Source organism: Danio aesculapii, chromosome 21 (assembly GCF_903798145.1).
Source record: "Danio aesculapii chromosome 21, fDanAes4.1, whole genome shotgun sequence".
In the NCBI taxonomy this organism is placed as follows: Eukaryota; Metazoa; Chordata; class Actinopteri; order Cypriniformes; family Danionidae; genus Danio; species Danio aesculapii.
In genome coordinates, this window is record NC_079455.1 from 37,729,350 (window position 1) to 37,744,265 (window position 14,916).

Below are 14,916 nucleotides of genomic sequence, written 5' to 3' on the forward strand. Positions count from 1 at the left end.
AAAACTGTAAAACAGCTTTTAAAGGAATGAAAAAGAAATGAGAGACAAAATAGTGTGATCTCTCTGAGGTAACAGTGCTCATTCAGTAAAGGCGCAGCTAAACAGATGTGTTTTCAGTCTTGATTTGAATGTGCCTAATGTTGGAGCACATCTGATTATTTCTGGAAGCTGATTCAGCTTTTTTATTTTTAATAAATTTGCGACAATTTCAAAAAAAATCTTTTTTCATATTGTCATTATGGGGTATTGTGTGTAGAATTTTGAGGAAATAAATGAATTGAATCCATTTTGGAATAAGGCTGTAACATAAAAACATGTGGAAAAAGTGAAGCGATGAATACTTTCCGGATGCACTGTATATATATATACACGTTTTTTTACCATGCTACCAAATATTACAATATTAATGATGAGTATTAATAATTCAAAATGACATGATAATTAATTAATTAATCAAAAATCACATGTGATTGTCAGACATGCCAAATATTACAAAATATTACATATTTATTCATTCATTTATTAATTCATTTTCCTTCGGCTTAGTCTCTGATTAATCAGGGGTCACCACAGCGAAATGAACCACCATATTACATGTTATTAATGATAATTATTTACAATTATTAAAAAATGACAAGATAATTAAAGTTCAATATCTCCTATGATTGTCAGACATGAGTCAGAGTCAGCTGGGAGTGCCCGTCCCGCTGAATGACATCCCGCCGTCCATAGCAGAGCTGCTGAATGAAGAGGAGCAGTGGGAATTCAGCATCCTGGAGCTGGAGGCAGCCACACACAAGAGGTACCAACAGGACATCAGCATTTCTTTAATTTCTTTGTCTGAAGTGAAGTATTAATGTGTGTATGTGTGTGCGCATAGGCCACTATCATACCTGGGTCTGAAGATCTTCTCTGCATTTGGGGTGTGTGAGTTTCTGAACTGCTCAGAGTCCACGCTGCGCTTGTGGCTGCAGGTGATCGAGACCAACTATCACTCCTCTAACTCCTACCACAACTCCACACACGCCGCAGACGTGCTGCATGCCACCGCTTACTTCCTGCGCAAGGACAGAGTCAAGGTAAACTCACACAAAGCCCTTTTAAAGGTCCCATCCAGTGCCTTGAAATGTGCATTTTTTTATTTAGTGTTTGACATAATCTGAATTGAAACATGAAGAGAGGGTGGGACATAGAGATAAAGTAGCTACTCCCATCCCTGAAATAAATGAAAAGCAAGTGAGAAGCGTCTTGAGGAGCATTTGATTGGTCAAGATATGATGAGAAACTGAAGTGACGTGAAAAAATGTGTTGATCCATTTAGGCGGAAGTGGCAAACTCTGGATGTTTATATCAGTTTTTTATTTTCTAAACGTGAATGTTGTCACTGTTCTGGAGCACACTAGATTATAGATATCCTTAAAACTAACAGATTGAAACTAACATCTAATAATTTTTATTTTCATTTCATGGGACCTTTAGCACAGACCAATGATTCCACACAACTGCCATAAAATAAACAAGTTCTGGGATTGATTCTGGTATTGTTCCAGGATTGCAGCTTTTTTTCACCCATTTCTTTCGTTCGTTCTTTTTCTTTCTTTCGTTCGTTCGTTCTTTTTCTTTTTTTCGTTCGTTCGTTTTTTTTCTTTCTCACATATTATCGTTCATTCTTTCTTTCGTTTGTTCTTTCTTTTTCATTCGTTCATTTATTCTTTCTTTCGATCTTTCTTTCATTCTTTCTTTCTTACTTTTGTTTGTTCGTTCTATTGTTCGTTCAATCGTTCGTTCTTTCTTTCGTTCGTTTATTCTTTCTTTTTTTTCTTTTTCATTCATTCATTTGTTATTTCTTTGTTTCTTTCTTTCGTTTGTTCTTTCTTTTTCATTCAATCATTTATTCTTTCTTTTATTCTTTCTTTCTTTCTTACTTGCGTTCGTTCATTCAATTGTTTGTTCTTTCTTTCTTTCGTTCGTTTGTTTATTCTTTCTTTCTTTTTTTTTTTAATTCGTTCATTTGTTCTTTCTTTGTTTCTTTCTTTCTTTAGTTCGTTCTTTCTTTTCATTCGTTCGTTTATTCTTTCTTTCTCTTTTATTTTTCATTTGTTCATTTATTCTTTCTTTCTTTCTTTCTTTCTTTCTTTCTTTCTTTCTTTCTTTCTATCTTTTGTTCTTTCGTTTGTTCATTCATTCATTCATTTCTTTTATTCGTTCGTTAATTTCTTCTTTCTTCATTCGTTGATTCTTGTTCTTTCTTTTTTGTTAGTTCATTCTTTCATTCGTTCATTCATTCATTCATTCGTTTTTTCTTTCATTGTTTCATTTGTTCGTTCTTGTTTGTTCATTCTTTCGTTCGTTCTTTCATTCATTCTTTCTTTCTTTCTTTCTTTTGTTCATTCACTCGCTTGCTCGGTCGTTTGTTTATTCTTTTTTTCTTTCATTTGTTTGTTCTTTCTATCTTTCTTTGCTTCTTTATTTCTTTCTGAGTGTGCATGTACTCACACAAGTTCATGTGTGATTGCAAAACTGGTGAAATGGCCATCATGCTTTGCTTTAACCTCAAAGCCTGAAATGCAAGTAGGGATGGTATATATACAATAGTATATTGCAAAATTATTGTTATCGCTATAATAGTATATCCAATATATGTGTCGCAGACATGTGTAATAAATTACATTTTATGCATTGATTATCTAAATTTGATCAGATGGGGCCTTACTATCTTTATCCCTGCCTCCCTGGTAGTTGCTGTTCTGTTATTGGCTGGAACGGACCAAAGCTGAACTCAGAGCTAAAAATAAATACTAATGGTGGGAGTCGAGATGAGAGTAAAATGAAAAGCTTTTCACTCATTCAAAGTGTTTTAAAGACTAAGGGTTTGCACCTTGGTAGCTTTTTAGTCTGAATTAGAATTCATTAAATCAGAAAAATGTCTTTTAACTGTTTGCTTTAATATCATTAAGCTATTAATAATAGTATTTTTCAAGGAAATGTTATACTGTGAGGAATATCGTTATTGAATACTCAACAACAGTATCACAAGCTTAAAACTTTTTGTTTTAGCCTCAGACATGGCGTTAGGTGATTCAGTTCAAACATTATTTACAGACATTACTCTGTGCTGTGCTTGCAGGCCAGTCTTGACCAGCTGGATGAAGTTGCCGCTCTGTTAGCTGCGACGGTTCATGACGTGGATCATCCGGGCCGCACAAACTCGTTCCTGTGCAACGCGGGCAGTGAATTGGCCATTCTGTACAACGATACGGCCGTCCTGGAGAGTCACCATGCTGCTCTCGCCTTCCAGCTCACCGTACGGGACAGCAAGTGCAACATCTTCAAGAACATGGAAAGGTACCAGAGCCTGCTTAAAATCTCACTGTTGTGATCAAAAAAGGCTCATTGTGTTGATTTTGAGTCTCCTACATTAGATCCACATCGACATTTGATTTATACAAGGTTAAAAAATGTCAAGGTTAACATTTTCTTATAATATACAGTGCTGCATATAGCAAGCCATTTTAACATTTAGCCTATAAACTGTTTGGTTTTTTATAGTGTGTGTGTGTGTGTGTGTGTGTGTGTGTGTGTGTGTTTAGGTACTAGTACACTTTAAAAAGAAACTAGTACTTATTTACTAGATACTGTCTAATTACTCAACTAATTATTAGACTAATTATTATCTAATTACTTTATCTAATTACTTCTTTACTAGATAATATCTACTACTTAATTATAGGAACTAGTTCCTATTTAGTAGATACTAATACTTATACTTATAAAGACACTAGTTGTTATTCATTATCTACTATTACTTATTTCACTAGATACCACTATTTAATTATAGGAACTGGTTCTTGTTTAATAAACACTAGTGCTTGTTACTTAAAAAAACGGAGCACACGGAGGAAACCCACACAAACACAAGGAGAACAGGCAAACTCCACACAGAAATGCCAAGGACTGCCCCAGCCGGGACTCGAACCAGTGACTTTCTTGCTGTGAGGTGACAGTGCTGCCACTGAGCCACCATGCTGCGCATCGTTTTTACAGTGGATTAATTATTCATTAGCTACTACAACTAGCAATAGTAGTAGTAGCTATTACTAATAACTATTGTATTGTTTCTAGTTATAAAGTTCAAATTTTTCCCTTTGACTTTTATCAGGATTTGTCATTGAGAGATCAACTATTCCGATTTGATAAGTATGTATTACAATTGTGACCTGTACATAATTTTTATTTTTTACAAAATAGTGGCTATTCCTTAGGTGAAAGTACTTATTTTTATTTATTTTAATCATTACATGTACTTGTGCTAGTATAATAATAATACTAGTAAAAAGTAATATTACTAGTATATAATGAATCTGTAGTATCTTTTAAAAATGTATGAATAGCTAAAGAAATAAACACTAATTGCAAATAAATACTTACTAGTATGTCACGACTTGAAAGTTTAGTTCTAGGGGTTAAAGAGGTAACATTTTGATGTGACTTAGTTTGTAGAGAGATGTGGCAAAAGAGCAAAACGACAACCAAATAATGTAAAAATAAGTGAATTTATTTACAAAAGTGAAAAGAATTTAAACAGGAAAAAATAATATGTACAAGAAAAAAAATCTATTAATGTACGTTAATAAGGGAAAAGAGGATTTCAAGTGGTGCCAAATAAAAGAAAGCAATATAACAAAAACCCCAAACTGGCTGAAAATTATCCTCTAAACTACCTAATAGAAAATAAACAAACAAAACATCTTCAGCGTTTGCACTTCTAAACTAGTGTGTTTAGACAGTGGAGTTTTCTGCCTGTTGCGAGGTGCATGTCACATTAGAGCTGTGCGGTTTGGGGAAAATATTTATTTGCAATTTTTTTTTTTGCCATATTGCGATTTCGATTTGATTTGCAATTTAATTTTGTAGTCAAGCTTCAGCTCAATAATCTGTATCGTAGCTTCTTACTGCTAAAATGCAGTGAGTGTTAGTTAAAAAAAGGAACTGAAAAGATATTTACCTAAACATTTATTCAAATTTGTTTTTAAATATTCAGATATTTTTCCCAGAGATGGGTTGCGGCTGGAAGGGCATCCGCTGCGTAAAAACGTGCTGGATAAGTTGGTGGTTCATTCCGCTGTGGTGACCCCGGATTAATAAAGGGACTAAGCCGACAAGAAAATGAACGAATATCCTGAAATTAAACACTCATTTTTCTCTAGAGCAAACAGTAAGCACAAATAAGATGACCTTACCTTTCGGTAAACAACTTGAACACAAATTAGGGAGATAGTGTAGCTTATTATACAAACAAAAAAACAATAACTTTAAAAATACAAAACACTCAGCAAATTAATATGGCTTATAAGAGCCTTTCTGTAGCTTAAATTGTCTAAAACAAAATAATTATCACAGATGCTACACAAAATATCATGACATTAAACTACCGCTGTGGTACTCCAAAATGGATAGGTGGGAGACGAAAGTGTGTATCTCCTACTTTTTTTTAAATCCCTCTTTGGTCACTGCATTAAAAGGCACTGTGTCTTTAGCGAGGTAGTGCGTTACGGCATTAGTTATCTCCTAAGTTCTTTCTTAAACTGGAAGGGAAAGTCCACACTAGGGGCTTTGTAACTACTAGCTAGTTTGTAACTAAATTTGTTAACATGTTTTTAAGGCAAACCGTAGTTAGTAGGTCGTAAGCTCTCCGTAAAGTCATGTGTATAGTCACATTGAATGATGTAATATCCAATAAGAAGCATTTAAATCGTTAAACTGCTTTAAAATTCTGCAACTAATGCATCTATATATAACTGTCCTGTGAAAATGAAATGACAAATGATATTTTTATAGAACATTACATTAGAGTCAGTCACTACAGAAGACGCACATACCTGCTTCACGAGCCGTGAATGCACCCAAAATACACATGAAGCTTCAAAACATTAAACTTTCATTTTGTGTTACTTTGAAATCTAAATATTCCCATATAACCGATTATTACCTGTTTTTCTTTGATATTAATTCATCTATTATTGCTTCAGAAGCAGCATACGCCATCCTCCCACTCGTCCACGATTTCCTGTTTGTGTGTTGGTGTTTTGTTTTTTGTGGACGTTCCGCATAGTTTGGTTGCACAATTCTGATTGGGCAGAACACAAGAGTGCTCACTCAATGGCTAGTAATAATGTCACACACAGACTCCATGCACAAATTTGCTTTGGGAGGGGGAAATTAAATAATACATATTTCATACCGCAGCCTCTTGCGATTAGCTAATCGCAACGTTTCAAATCGCGATTTGATTTCTCTTAATCGCACAGCCCTATGTCATGTGACGTCTAACCTCCTTAATTCCCTGGGGAATACAGAAACCAATGATCAGAGATCGTGAAATAAGGACATACAAAATGGTAACAGCGTACCAAAACTGAAACAAGAACAAAAATCAAATCAACTTAGGCCCAATCCCAATTCTATCCCTTAGCCCTTCCCAATTCTCTTTAGCTTGAAGCGTAGGGCTAAGGGGAAGGGGTAAATACCCCTTCGAATGAAGATTATTCAGGACCACACTCAAAAACAAGGGGTAAGAAAACTTCCCAGAATTCACCAGCCACAACGGCAGGATCGCTGCACCCAGATGTAAGGAGATCCACAAATTAGTATTTTTAGTCATTATTACACATTTTTACAACAAACAAGCATATGTTTTAATATAACCGTGTTCGTGTTTTACCGTCATGTTTTTTTAAAAAACGCTAAAATAGAAAACGCTAAATTTCGCGATCTATAATCCATTATAACAATTCCTGTACAGCAGTCCCACAACATTCTGACACTCGAATATCCTGTCAGAAAAGTCTAGTGGCTGGGAATGAGCTTTTTACAGTGTCTGCTATAATGTTAATGTTGTTTTAGGTGTGTTTACATAGATGAATATGGCCACTGTGTAAATACACAGTACAGTTATGAGCTTATTGCCACATTAGATCATTATGATAACATGATATATGCCTTCAGTGATTTCCTGAAGATAAAAACCCAAAAACAGCACAACTGGAATAACTACAGCAGTCGCCATCGTCTGATCTCATATGAAGCAAGAGATCCCGATGACATATAATGACGTGTGCAGGTGCTGTAGTGCTGTCCCAATTCTTAGGGGTAAATTTTAAAGCCCTTCCCCCTCGGTTTTAAGGGCCAAATGGCAGGGGAAGTGGAAAGGGTAGGGGTACAAAAATAGAATTGGGATTGGACCTTAATATCACATAACACAAGCCAAAAGAAAGGCAAGCAAGACAAACGCAAGAGAATAAGCTTCCCCACTCATCCCTGGGCTTCCTTCCTAATTGGCTGCAAAGGTGGTGATGTCAGAGGGAGTAATCATGATTAACATCTTCACAAGCGAATGGTGAACTGGAGTGGGCGATCCTAAGAAACTGACAGAGTGATCAAGAGAGAGGGCGCACATCAAAACAACGCAGGATCTTACATAGGGCCGTAACAATGATACTATTAGCTGAAAATAAGTAGCAGCTGCATGAAAATACACTAGTACAGTTTGTATATTTATTGTTAAAACAAATTGCCATAGTGGAATTAGGATTTCCCTCTGAGTTTCTGAAATGACATCCAGTCTCTGTAAACCGTGCCTTCTCTGCTCTGATTGGTAAGATGCCCCAGTCTGTTTTGATTGGTTGAAACCAAACACTCTTTATCAAATATGAATGTTAGTTCTTCTTCAACACTAGTAAACAGTGGTATGAGCAGTAACAGTCGTGTACGTTTTAATGATTTTTTTTCTTTTTTACTTTCAACCTCTCAATATTCAGGACTCAGTTTCGGACACTACGGCAGGCCATAATCGATATGGTGTTGGCAACAGAAATGACTCGACACTTCGAACACGTCAATAAGTTCGTCAACAGCATCAACAAACCCATGAGTGCCATAGAAGAGACAAGTTCCAATGTAAGACACTTTACGCATTACTGTTTTTCCATACTTTATGTACAGTTAGAATTATTCACCCTCTTGTGATTTAGTTTTTTCTTTTTCAAATATTTCCAAATGATTCTTTACAGAGCAAGGAATTTTTCACAGTATTTCCAGAATAATAGTATATTTTTCCTACTGGAGAATTTGTTTTATTTCGGCTCGGATAAAAAACAGTTTTTAATTTATCATAAGCCATTTTAAGGTCAATATTATTAGCCCCCTTCAGCAATATTTTTTCAATGTGTACCGTTACAAACCCAACATTATACAATGACTTGCGTAATTACCCTACTTGCCTAATTAACCTAGTTGAGCCTTTAAATGTCACTTTAAGCTGAATACTAGTATCTTGAAAAATATCTAGTAAATTTTCTGTACTGTCATCATGGCAAAGATAAAATAAATTATTAAATTATTATTTTTAAATGATTAAAAATTAGAAATCAAAACTTTTATGTTTATAATTGTGTTAAATAAATCTTCTCTCCGTTAAACAGAAATTGGGAAAGAAATGTACCGGTGGGCTCATAATTCAGGAGGGCTAATAATTCTGAGTTCAACTGTATGTATAAATGAGTGTCGTCTGTAAGCAACGCTGATCTCTATGTGAAACAGAGTGAAGGCAGTGATTGTGAGGGTCAGGCCAGTATTCGTAACTCTCCTGAGAATCGGCTACTGATTAAACGAATGCTGATTAAATGTGCGGATGTGGCCAATCCCTGTCGACCCCTGGAGCTCTGCATCGAATGGGCCGGTCGCATTTCAGAGGAGTATTTTGCTCAGGTAAACAAGTTCATTCATACAGTATATAAAGTCCTCTTGCATAACCTGACAATGTCAATGTCTTTTTATTGACTTTTTATTGGCGTTTATTGACCTTTATTGAAATTTAACATGATTTAAAGTTTTCAGTAGTAATTAATGTGGTAGGACCATATAACAATTATATTAAGTTATATTACATTATATTATATTATATTATATTATATTATATTATATTATATTATATTATATTATATTATATTATATATGTTATGTTATGTTATGTTATGTTATGTTATATTATATTTTATTATGTTATATTATATTATATTATGTTATATTATATTATATTATATTATATTATATTATATTATATTATGTGATATTATATTTTATTTTATTTTATTGTTCAGTTTTGTATGTCTTATATTCATTTTCATAATACATATATTATATATGATAGATGCATGAGTTTTAATGCACAAAACTGAATCATTCATTTTTTTTAAAAGTCTCATAATTTTTGTCTGTGTCTGCGATGTCTTTCTTTTTGTAGACTGATGAGGAGAAAAGACAGGGTTTGCCGGTTGTCATGCCAGTGTTTGACAGGAACACCTGCAGCATTCCTAAATCCCAGATCTCCTTCATCGACTATTTCATCACAGACATGTTTGATGCATGGGATGGTAAATATACACACCATACACACATGTACAAGTTCAAGGGGTTTTATGTCAAAAACTGAAAGATGGGTGGATGGATGGATGGATGGAGGGGGGGAAGGACGGAAAGACAGACGGATAGATAGATGAATGTATGGAGGGGGGAAGGACGTACGGATGGATGGATTGATGGATGGATGGACGGACAGACGGTTGGACGGACCGACGGACGGACGAACGGACCCGACCGATCGACGACCCGACCGACCGACCGATCTCCGACCGACCGACCCGCCGACCGATCCGACCGATCCCGACGCCGACAGACAGACAGACAGACAGACAGACAGACAGGACAGACAGACAGGACAGACAGACAGACAGACAGACAGACAGACAGACAGACAGACAGACAGATAGATAGATAGATAGATAGATCGATCGATCGATCGATAGATCGATCGATCGATCGATCGATCGATCTAATAATATTGACCTTAAAATGGTTTACAAAAATTTTAAAAACTGCTTTTATTCTAGCCGAAATAAAACAATAAGTCTTTCTCCAGAAGTATAAATATTATAGGAAATACTGTGAAAATTCCTTGCTCTGTTAAACATTGTTTGGAAAATACTTGAGTAAGAAAAAAAAAGGAGGGAAAAAGGAGGGATAATAATTTTGACTGAACTATACAATTTCCAGGAAGCCGCAAACATTAAGGAGCAAAAGATTGTTCTGTTTGTGTGTCTCTTTGAGTGAGAGAGCGAATATATATTTTCCCAGGCGTCTCCTGACTCATCTGGTTCTCCTAAGCGAGATCAAACGCTCCATTAGCTGCAGAAGATGTTGGACCGGAGGGCTCGAGATCTAGGCTTGTGTTAGATGGTTGCTGAAAAGTTGTGATCATGTTATCTGGAGGTTTAGTCAGCTGTGGCGAGCTTTGGAAACTTGAGGTTGTGTGTTTCCCACTGAGCTAGACCCTAGAGAGTAAACCTGCTCACTGTCAACACACAACACTCGTGATGATGTCACGGAAACTTCAGACAGTGTGTGTGTGTGTGTGTGTGTGTGTGTGTGAGTGAGTGTGAGAGTAAGAGAGGGAGAAGGAATGTGCATCTGCCTATGTGTGTGTGTGTGTGGCTTTGATTTCCGTAGTCTGAGGTCAGGATGCAGTGAAGCAGAATCTCTTGAGCTCTCTGCAGATTTAGTTCCCAAGGTCACGATCGGGTCAGTTTATCATAGAGGAGCTGTGTGCAGTGTGTGTTAGTATGTGTGTTTGTCTGTCTGTCAGTTTGTGTGTGTGTTGGTCTGTGTTTGTGTGAGTGTGTATGAGAGTATGTGTGTGTGCATTTAAATGTGTGAGATTGTGTACATGTGTGTTTTGTGCACGTGTGTGCGAGTGTATGTCTGTTTGTGGATGTGAGGGGGGTCTGTGTATGTCTGCGCACATGTGAATGTGTGTGTGTGTGTTTACTATGTGCATGTTTTTGTCTATTTCTTTGTGTTTGTTTATCTGTCTGTCTGTTTGTGTGTATGTGCGTGTTTTTTGCGCACGCCTTATATTGCTTACATTGCAGAGACCAAATGGGGACATGTTTTGATGAGGAAAATGGCTCATAAATTCTCACACAAATGAAAAATGCAGATTGTTTCCTGTGAGGATTGGTTTAGGGGTAGAGTGTAGGGTTGAGTTGGGATAGGGGTAGGGCTGGGCAATATTGGAAACAAAAAATTATCACGATATCATGTTTCACATCATTCAATATCGATAATTATTGATTTTTTTTTGTTAATAAAACATTTAGGTGTATTAGGGTTTTTTTTAAAACACTAATTTAATTAACCAACATCACAAATAGTGTTAATGTTCAAAACGAAAATATTTTAACTAAATATCTGATCTCTTTTTAATAAAATAAATGTAAGTGTTAAAGAGACTCTTAAACTCGATAAATAAAATGTTACAAAGTGTATGCAATGGTAAAGCGTAAATACTGAACAATCAAGGTGTGAATTATGATGATACAGTAAACCTCAAACTCTGTCAACAACACAAAATATAATAATCAAATCTGAGCTTTTAGGTAAAGGAACTGGCCATCATTATTCAAATACATACTCCAACTTTAAAAATTGTGAAGTTGAATGACTACATTAACCCTGTGCTAAACAATCTTTCAGGGGTGCGTTTTTCGAAAACCATCGTTAGCCAACTAAGGTCGCAAGTTTTGTCGTTACAAACATAGTTTGTTGATTTGGCAATCCCAAATCCATCATTTCAATGAACATTTGCAAACTGTGTCGCAAACTTCTGAGCTAAACATAGTTCCTGGCTGTGTTTCTATTCCCAGTTATCCCCCCTATGCCCTGTTCGTTTAGAACATTCTACATTTAAACTTGGAATTTTTTTTAAAGCATTAAAGTCATCTCTCTTAGGTGTAATTTGCTTTCAAAGCATTTTTAAAGTTCAGTTTTAGCGATCTTTATGTTCACAATTGCACTCCCTTCGCAGTGCACTTTGAAAACATTGTTGTCATTTTGAACACAGCCCTGGCTCTATAGCTATAGGTGACCTATTATAGACTTTTCAGAAAATGCAAAAATAAATAAACAATATACTACTTATTATAATAATAATAAAAATAATAATAGTAATAATCATCATTAATATTAATATTAAAGTAGGATTTTTTTTCATTTCCTAATAAATAATAAATATTAAGTTTAATGTTCTAATAAATAGCCTCATTATTATTTATTTATTTATTTATGTGAGTTATATATGATATTAGAATGCGTGTTAGCTTTTGTAAGTGATTTTATGTTTTAGAATAGACTATGGAGTATTCTCAATAATATTAGTAAAGCAAACATAGGCCCTATATATGCCATTTACATATATTTCAATTAATATGAAAAGCGAGTACATGTTTTTACTAAAACTAATATTGGATTTCTTTTAATGTGTGTGCGTGTAAAACAATATAATTTGCACAAAGAAATGATGATGTTCTTCTCTAAATAAGTTGTTACTCCACCCTGTGTGACAGAGAAACTATGGTTTTGGGAAAACACTCAGCACTACATCATTCTTTCCCCAAACTATGCATCGTACTATGAAAGCTCAGCCTCGAGTTACGTCTTTGTGTGGGAATTGCACACCTCTCAAAAAAATGTAACGCATATGCGTAGCACAAGCTCTGTGATTGGTCGGCTTGGTAGCACTGACAAGTATGTGCGGAGGTGAGAGCCATGCGAGCGTGATGCAGCGGATGTTTACAAGTGTGGAGTCCCGTGAAGGAGCTCCGGATGGTGACTGCTGTTTTGTGTTTACCTTATGATTAAAGTTGTTGCACGTTCCACCGGTTCACGCCTCGAAATTAGTGAATTTGAGCCACTTGTACATTAAGGAAGCGTTAAGAAAAACAAAACACCAGCGAAGGAACTCGACACAGAGAAACAGACACCTACTGCTAGCTAGCGTTTTGGAGGTGTATTGCAGGAGCAACAAAAACAGCACGCAGAAGTATAAATGCACGCCTACGTGCAAGGCTTGCGCCATAGGTCACGCCGATCACTTGACGCAGAAGTATAAATCAGGCTTAACACCCTAAACTTATTGGCATTGCTTCCAAGGCATGCACTCAGCAGCCACATTTTAATGAAACTATAGCGCTTCATAGCGAAACTTCATAGCGAATCTTTTTTATTGATATTGACAATGGTGTTCGGTTAATAAATATTGATACCATTTTTATCACTCAGCCCTAGGTAGGGGGATAGAATATCTGTACAGTATGTCATTGCGGCTAGGGGATTTACTTGATAAAGTTAGCTGTACATGTGTGTTTGTGGGCTTCACGGTGGTGCAGAGGGTAGCACAATCGCATCACAGCATGATGGTCGCTGGTTCGAGGCTCGGCTGGGTCAGTTGGCATTTCTGTGTGGAGTTTGATGTTCATTCTGTGTTTGCGTGGGTTTCCTCCCGGTGCTCCGGTTTCCCCCACAAGTCCAAAGACATGCAGCATAGGTGAATTGGGTAGGCTAAATTGTCCATAGTGTACGTGTGTAAATGAGTGTGTATGGCTGATTCCCAGTGATGGGTTGCAGCTGGAAGGGTATCCGCTGCGTTAAAACATATGCTGGATGGTGGTTCATTCCGCTGTGGCGACCCGGATTAATAAAGGGACTAAGCCGAAAAGAAAAATGAATAAATGTGTGTTTGTGTGTTCTTGTGTATGTGCATGTGTGCATTTGAGAGTGTGTGTACAGTATGTGTGAGTGTGCGTTTTTGACAGCTACAGCGGGGGGCACTGAAACTCCTCAAGAGGATGTCGCAGGAATTAGAGTGTATGCATATGTGTGAAACAACATAACAAATGGCCACATATAGCCCGTATGTTAGAATCCATTGCAGAACAACATATAGTAAATTGAGGAGAAAGAAAAAACTCTACATTTATCAACATTTTATTGGCACTTGAAGGCATTTTGAAGGCCTCCGCAGGGCATTTATTTAATAATAAATATCAGTATAGAAGTAGTATTTAAAAATATTATTGCAAATACCTGTTTTGTAATTATATATATTTATATATATATACAGTTGAAGTCAGAATTATTATTTTGGAATTATTATTATTATTATTATTCTGGAGAAAGTCTTATTTGTTTTATTCTGGCTAGAATAAAAGCGTTTTAAATTTTTTTATGAACCATTTTAAGGTCAAAAGTATTAGACTTTCTCCAGAAAAAAAAATATTAGGAAATACTGTGAAAAAATCCCTGCTCTGTTAAACATAATTTGGGAAATATTTGAAAAAGAAATAAAAGTCACAGGAGGGTGAATCATTTTGACTTCAAATGTACATGCTTTATATCAAGTTTTTTTTAGGTTAATTTCTCTCTCTTTCTTCCTCAGCCTTTGCCAGTTTGCCAGATCTGATGGAGCATTTGGCAGAGAACTACAAATACTGGAAGAACTTGGATGAGATGAAATGTAAAAGCCTTCGGCCTCCGCCTCCTCCATGACCCTCCTGATGCCCTTACCCCTGAGGTCAAAGGTCAGAGGTTACGCTGTGAATGTAGCATCTCTGTCAGGCCTCTAGGTTTCCGTCCACTGAACACAGATCAGCAGCCCTGTTTCCACATCTAGCGACAATCGCCCGGTAACGAGGGTAAAACACAAACAAATGACAAAACGAATGCACTTTATCAGCATACAGTCCTCTTCCAGCATCTTTCACTTTCGTCTCTTCTCTTTTTAAAAACTCTGTTTTCTCTCAGCTGTTTTTAATGATTTATGGACAAATATTTTGTAATGTCTGTCACGAGAAGATAAAGACTGATCTTTGACGGGTAAAGGACTGTATATATTATACACGCTCAACTATGGGATTTACAGTGGGACTGAAATGCGAATGCTCTGTAACTATACACATGCACACATTGACAGATATGTGGATCACAGATCCAAATGCCAAAGGGCTTTATTTGGACTTTAAAGCA

At 36.2% G+C, this 14,916-nt stretch overlaps 1 protein-coding gene across 1 annotated transcript in view; it reads left to right on the top strand.

Annotated features, from left to right (window-relative positions):
• Positions 1-14,657, top strand: part of pde8b (phosphodiesterase 8B) — a 105,341-nt gene extending 90,684 nt beyond the window's left edge. The window contains exons 16-22 of the mRNA XM_056446719.1: positions 673-802; positions 881-1,079; positions 3,128-3,345; positions 7,818-7,956; positions 8,599-8,766; positions 9,302-9,431; positions 14,330-14,657. Of these exons, the coding sequence (XP_056302694.1) occupies positions 673-802; positions 881-1,079; positions 3,128-3,345; positions 7,818-7,956; positions 8,599-8,766; positions 9,302-9,431; positions 14,330-14,439 (1,094 nt within the window). The 3' untranslated portion in view covers positions 14,440-14,657. The remainder of the gene's footprint in view (positions 1-672; positions 803-880; positions 1,080-3,127; positions 3,346-7,817; positions 7,957-8,598; positions 8,767-9,301; positions 9,432-14,329) is intronic.
• The last annotated feature ends 259 nt before the right edge of the window (positions 14,658-14,916 follow it).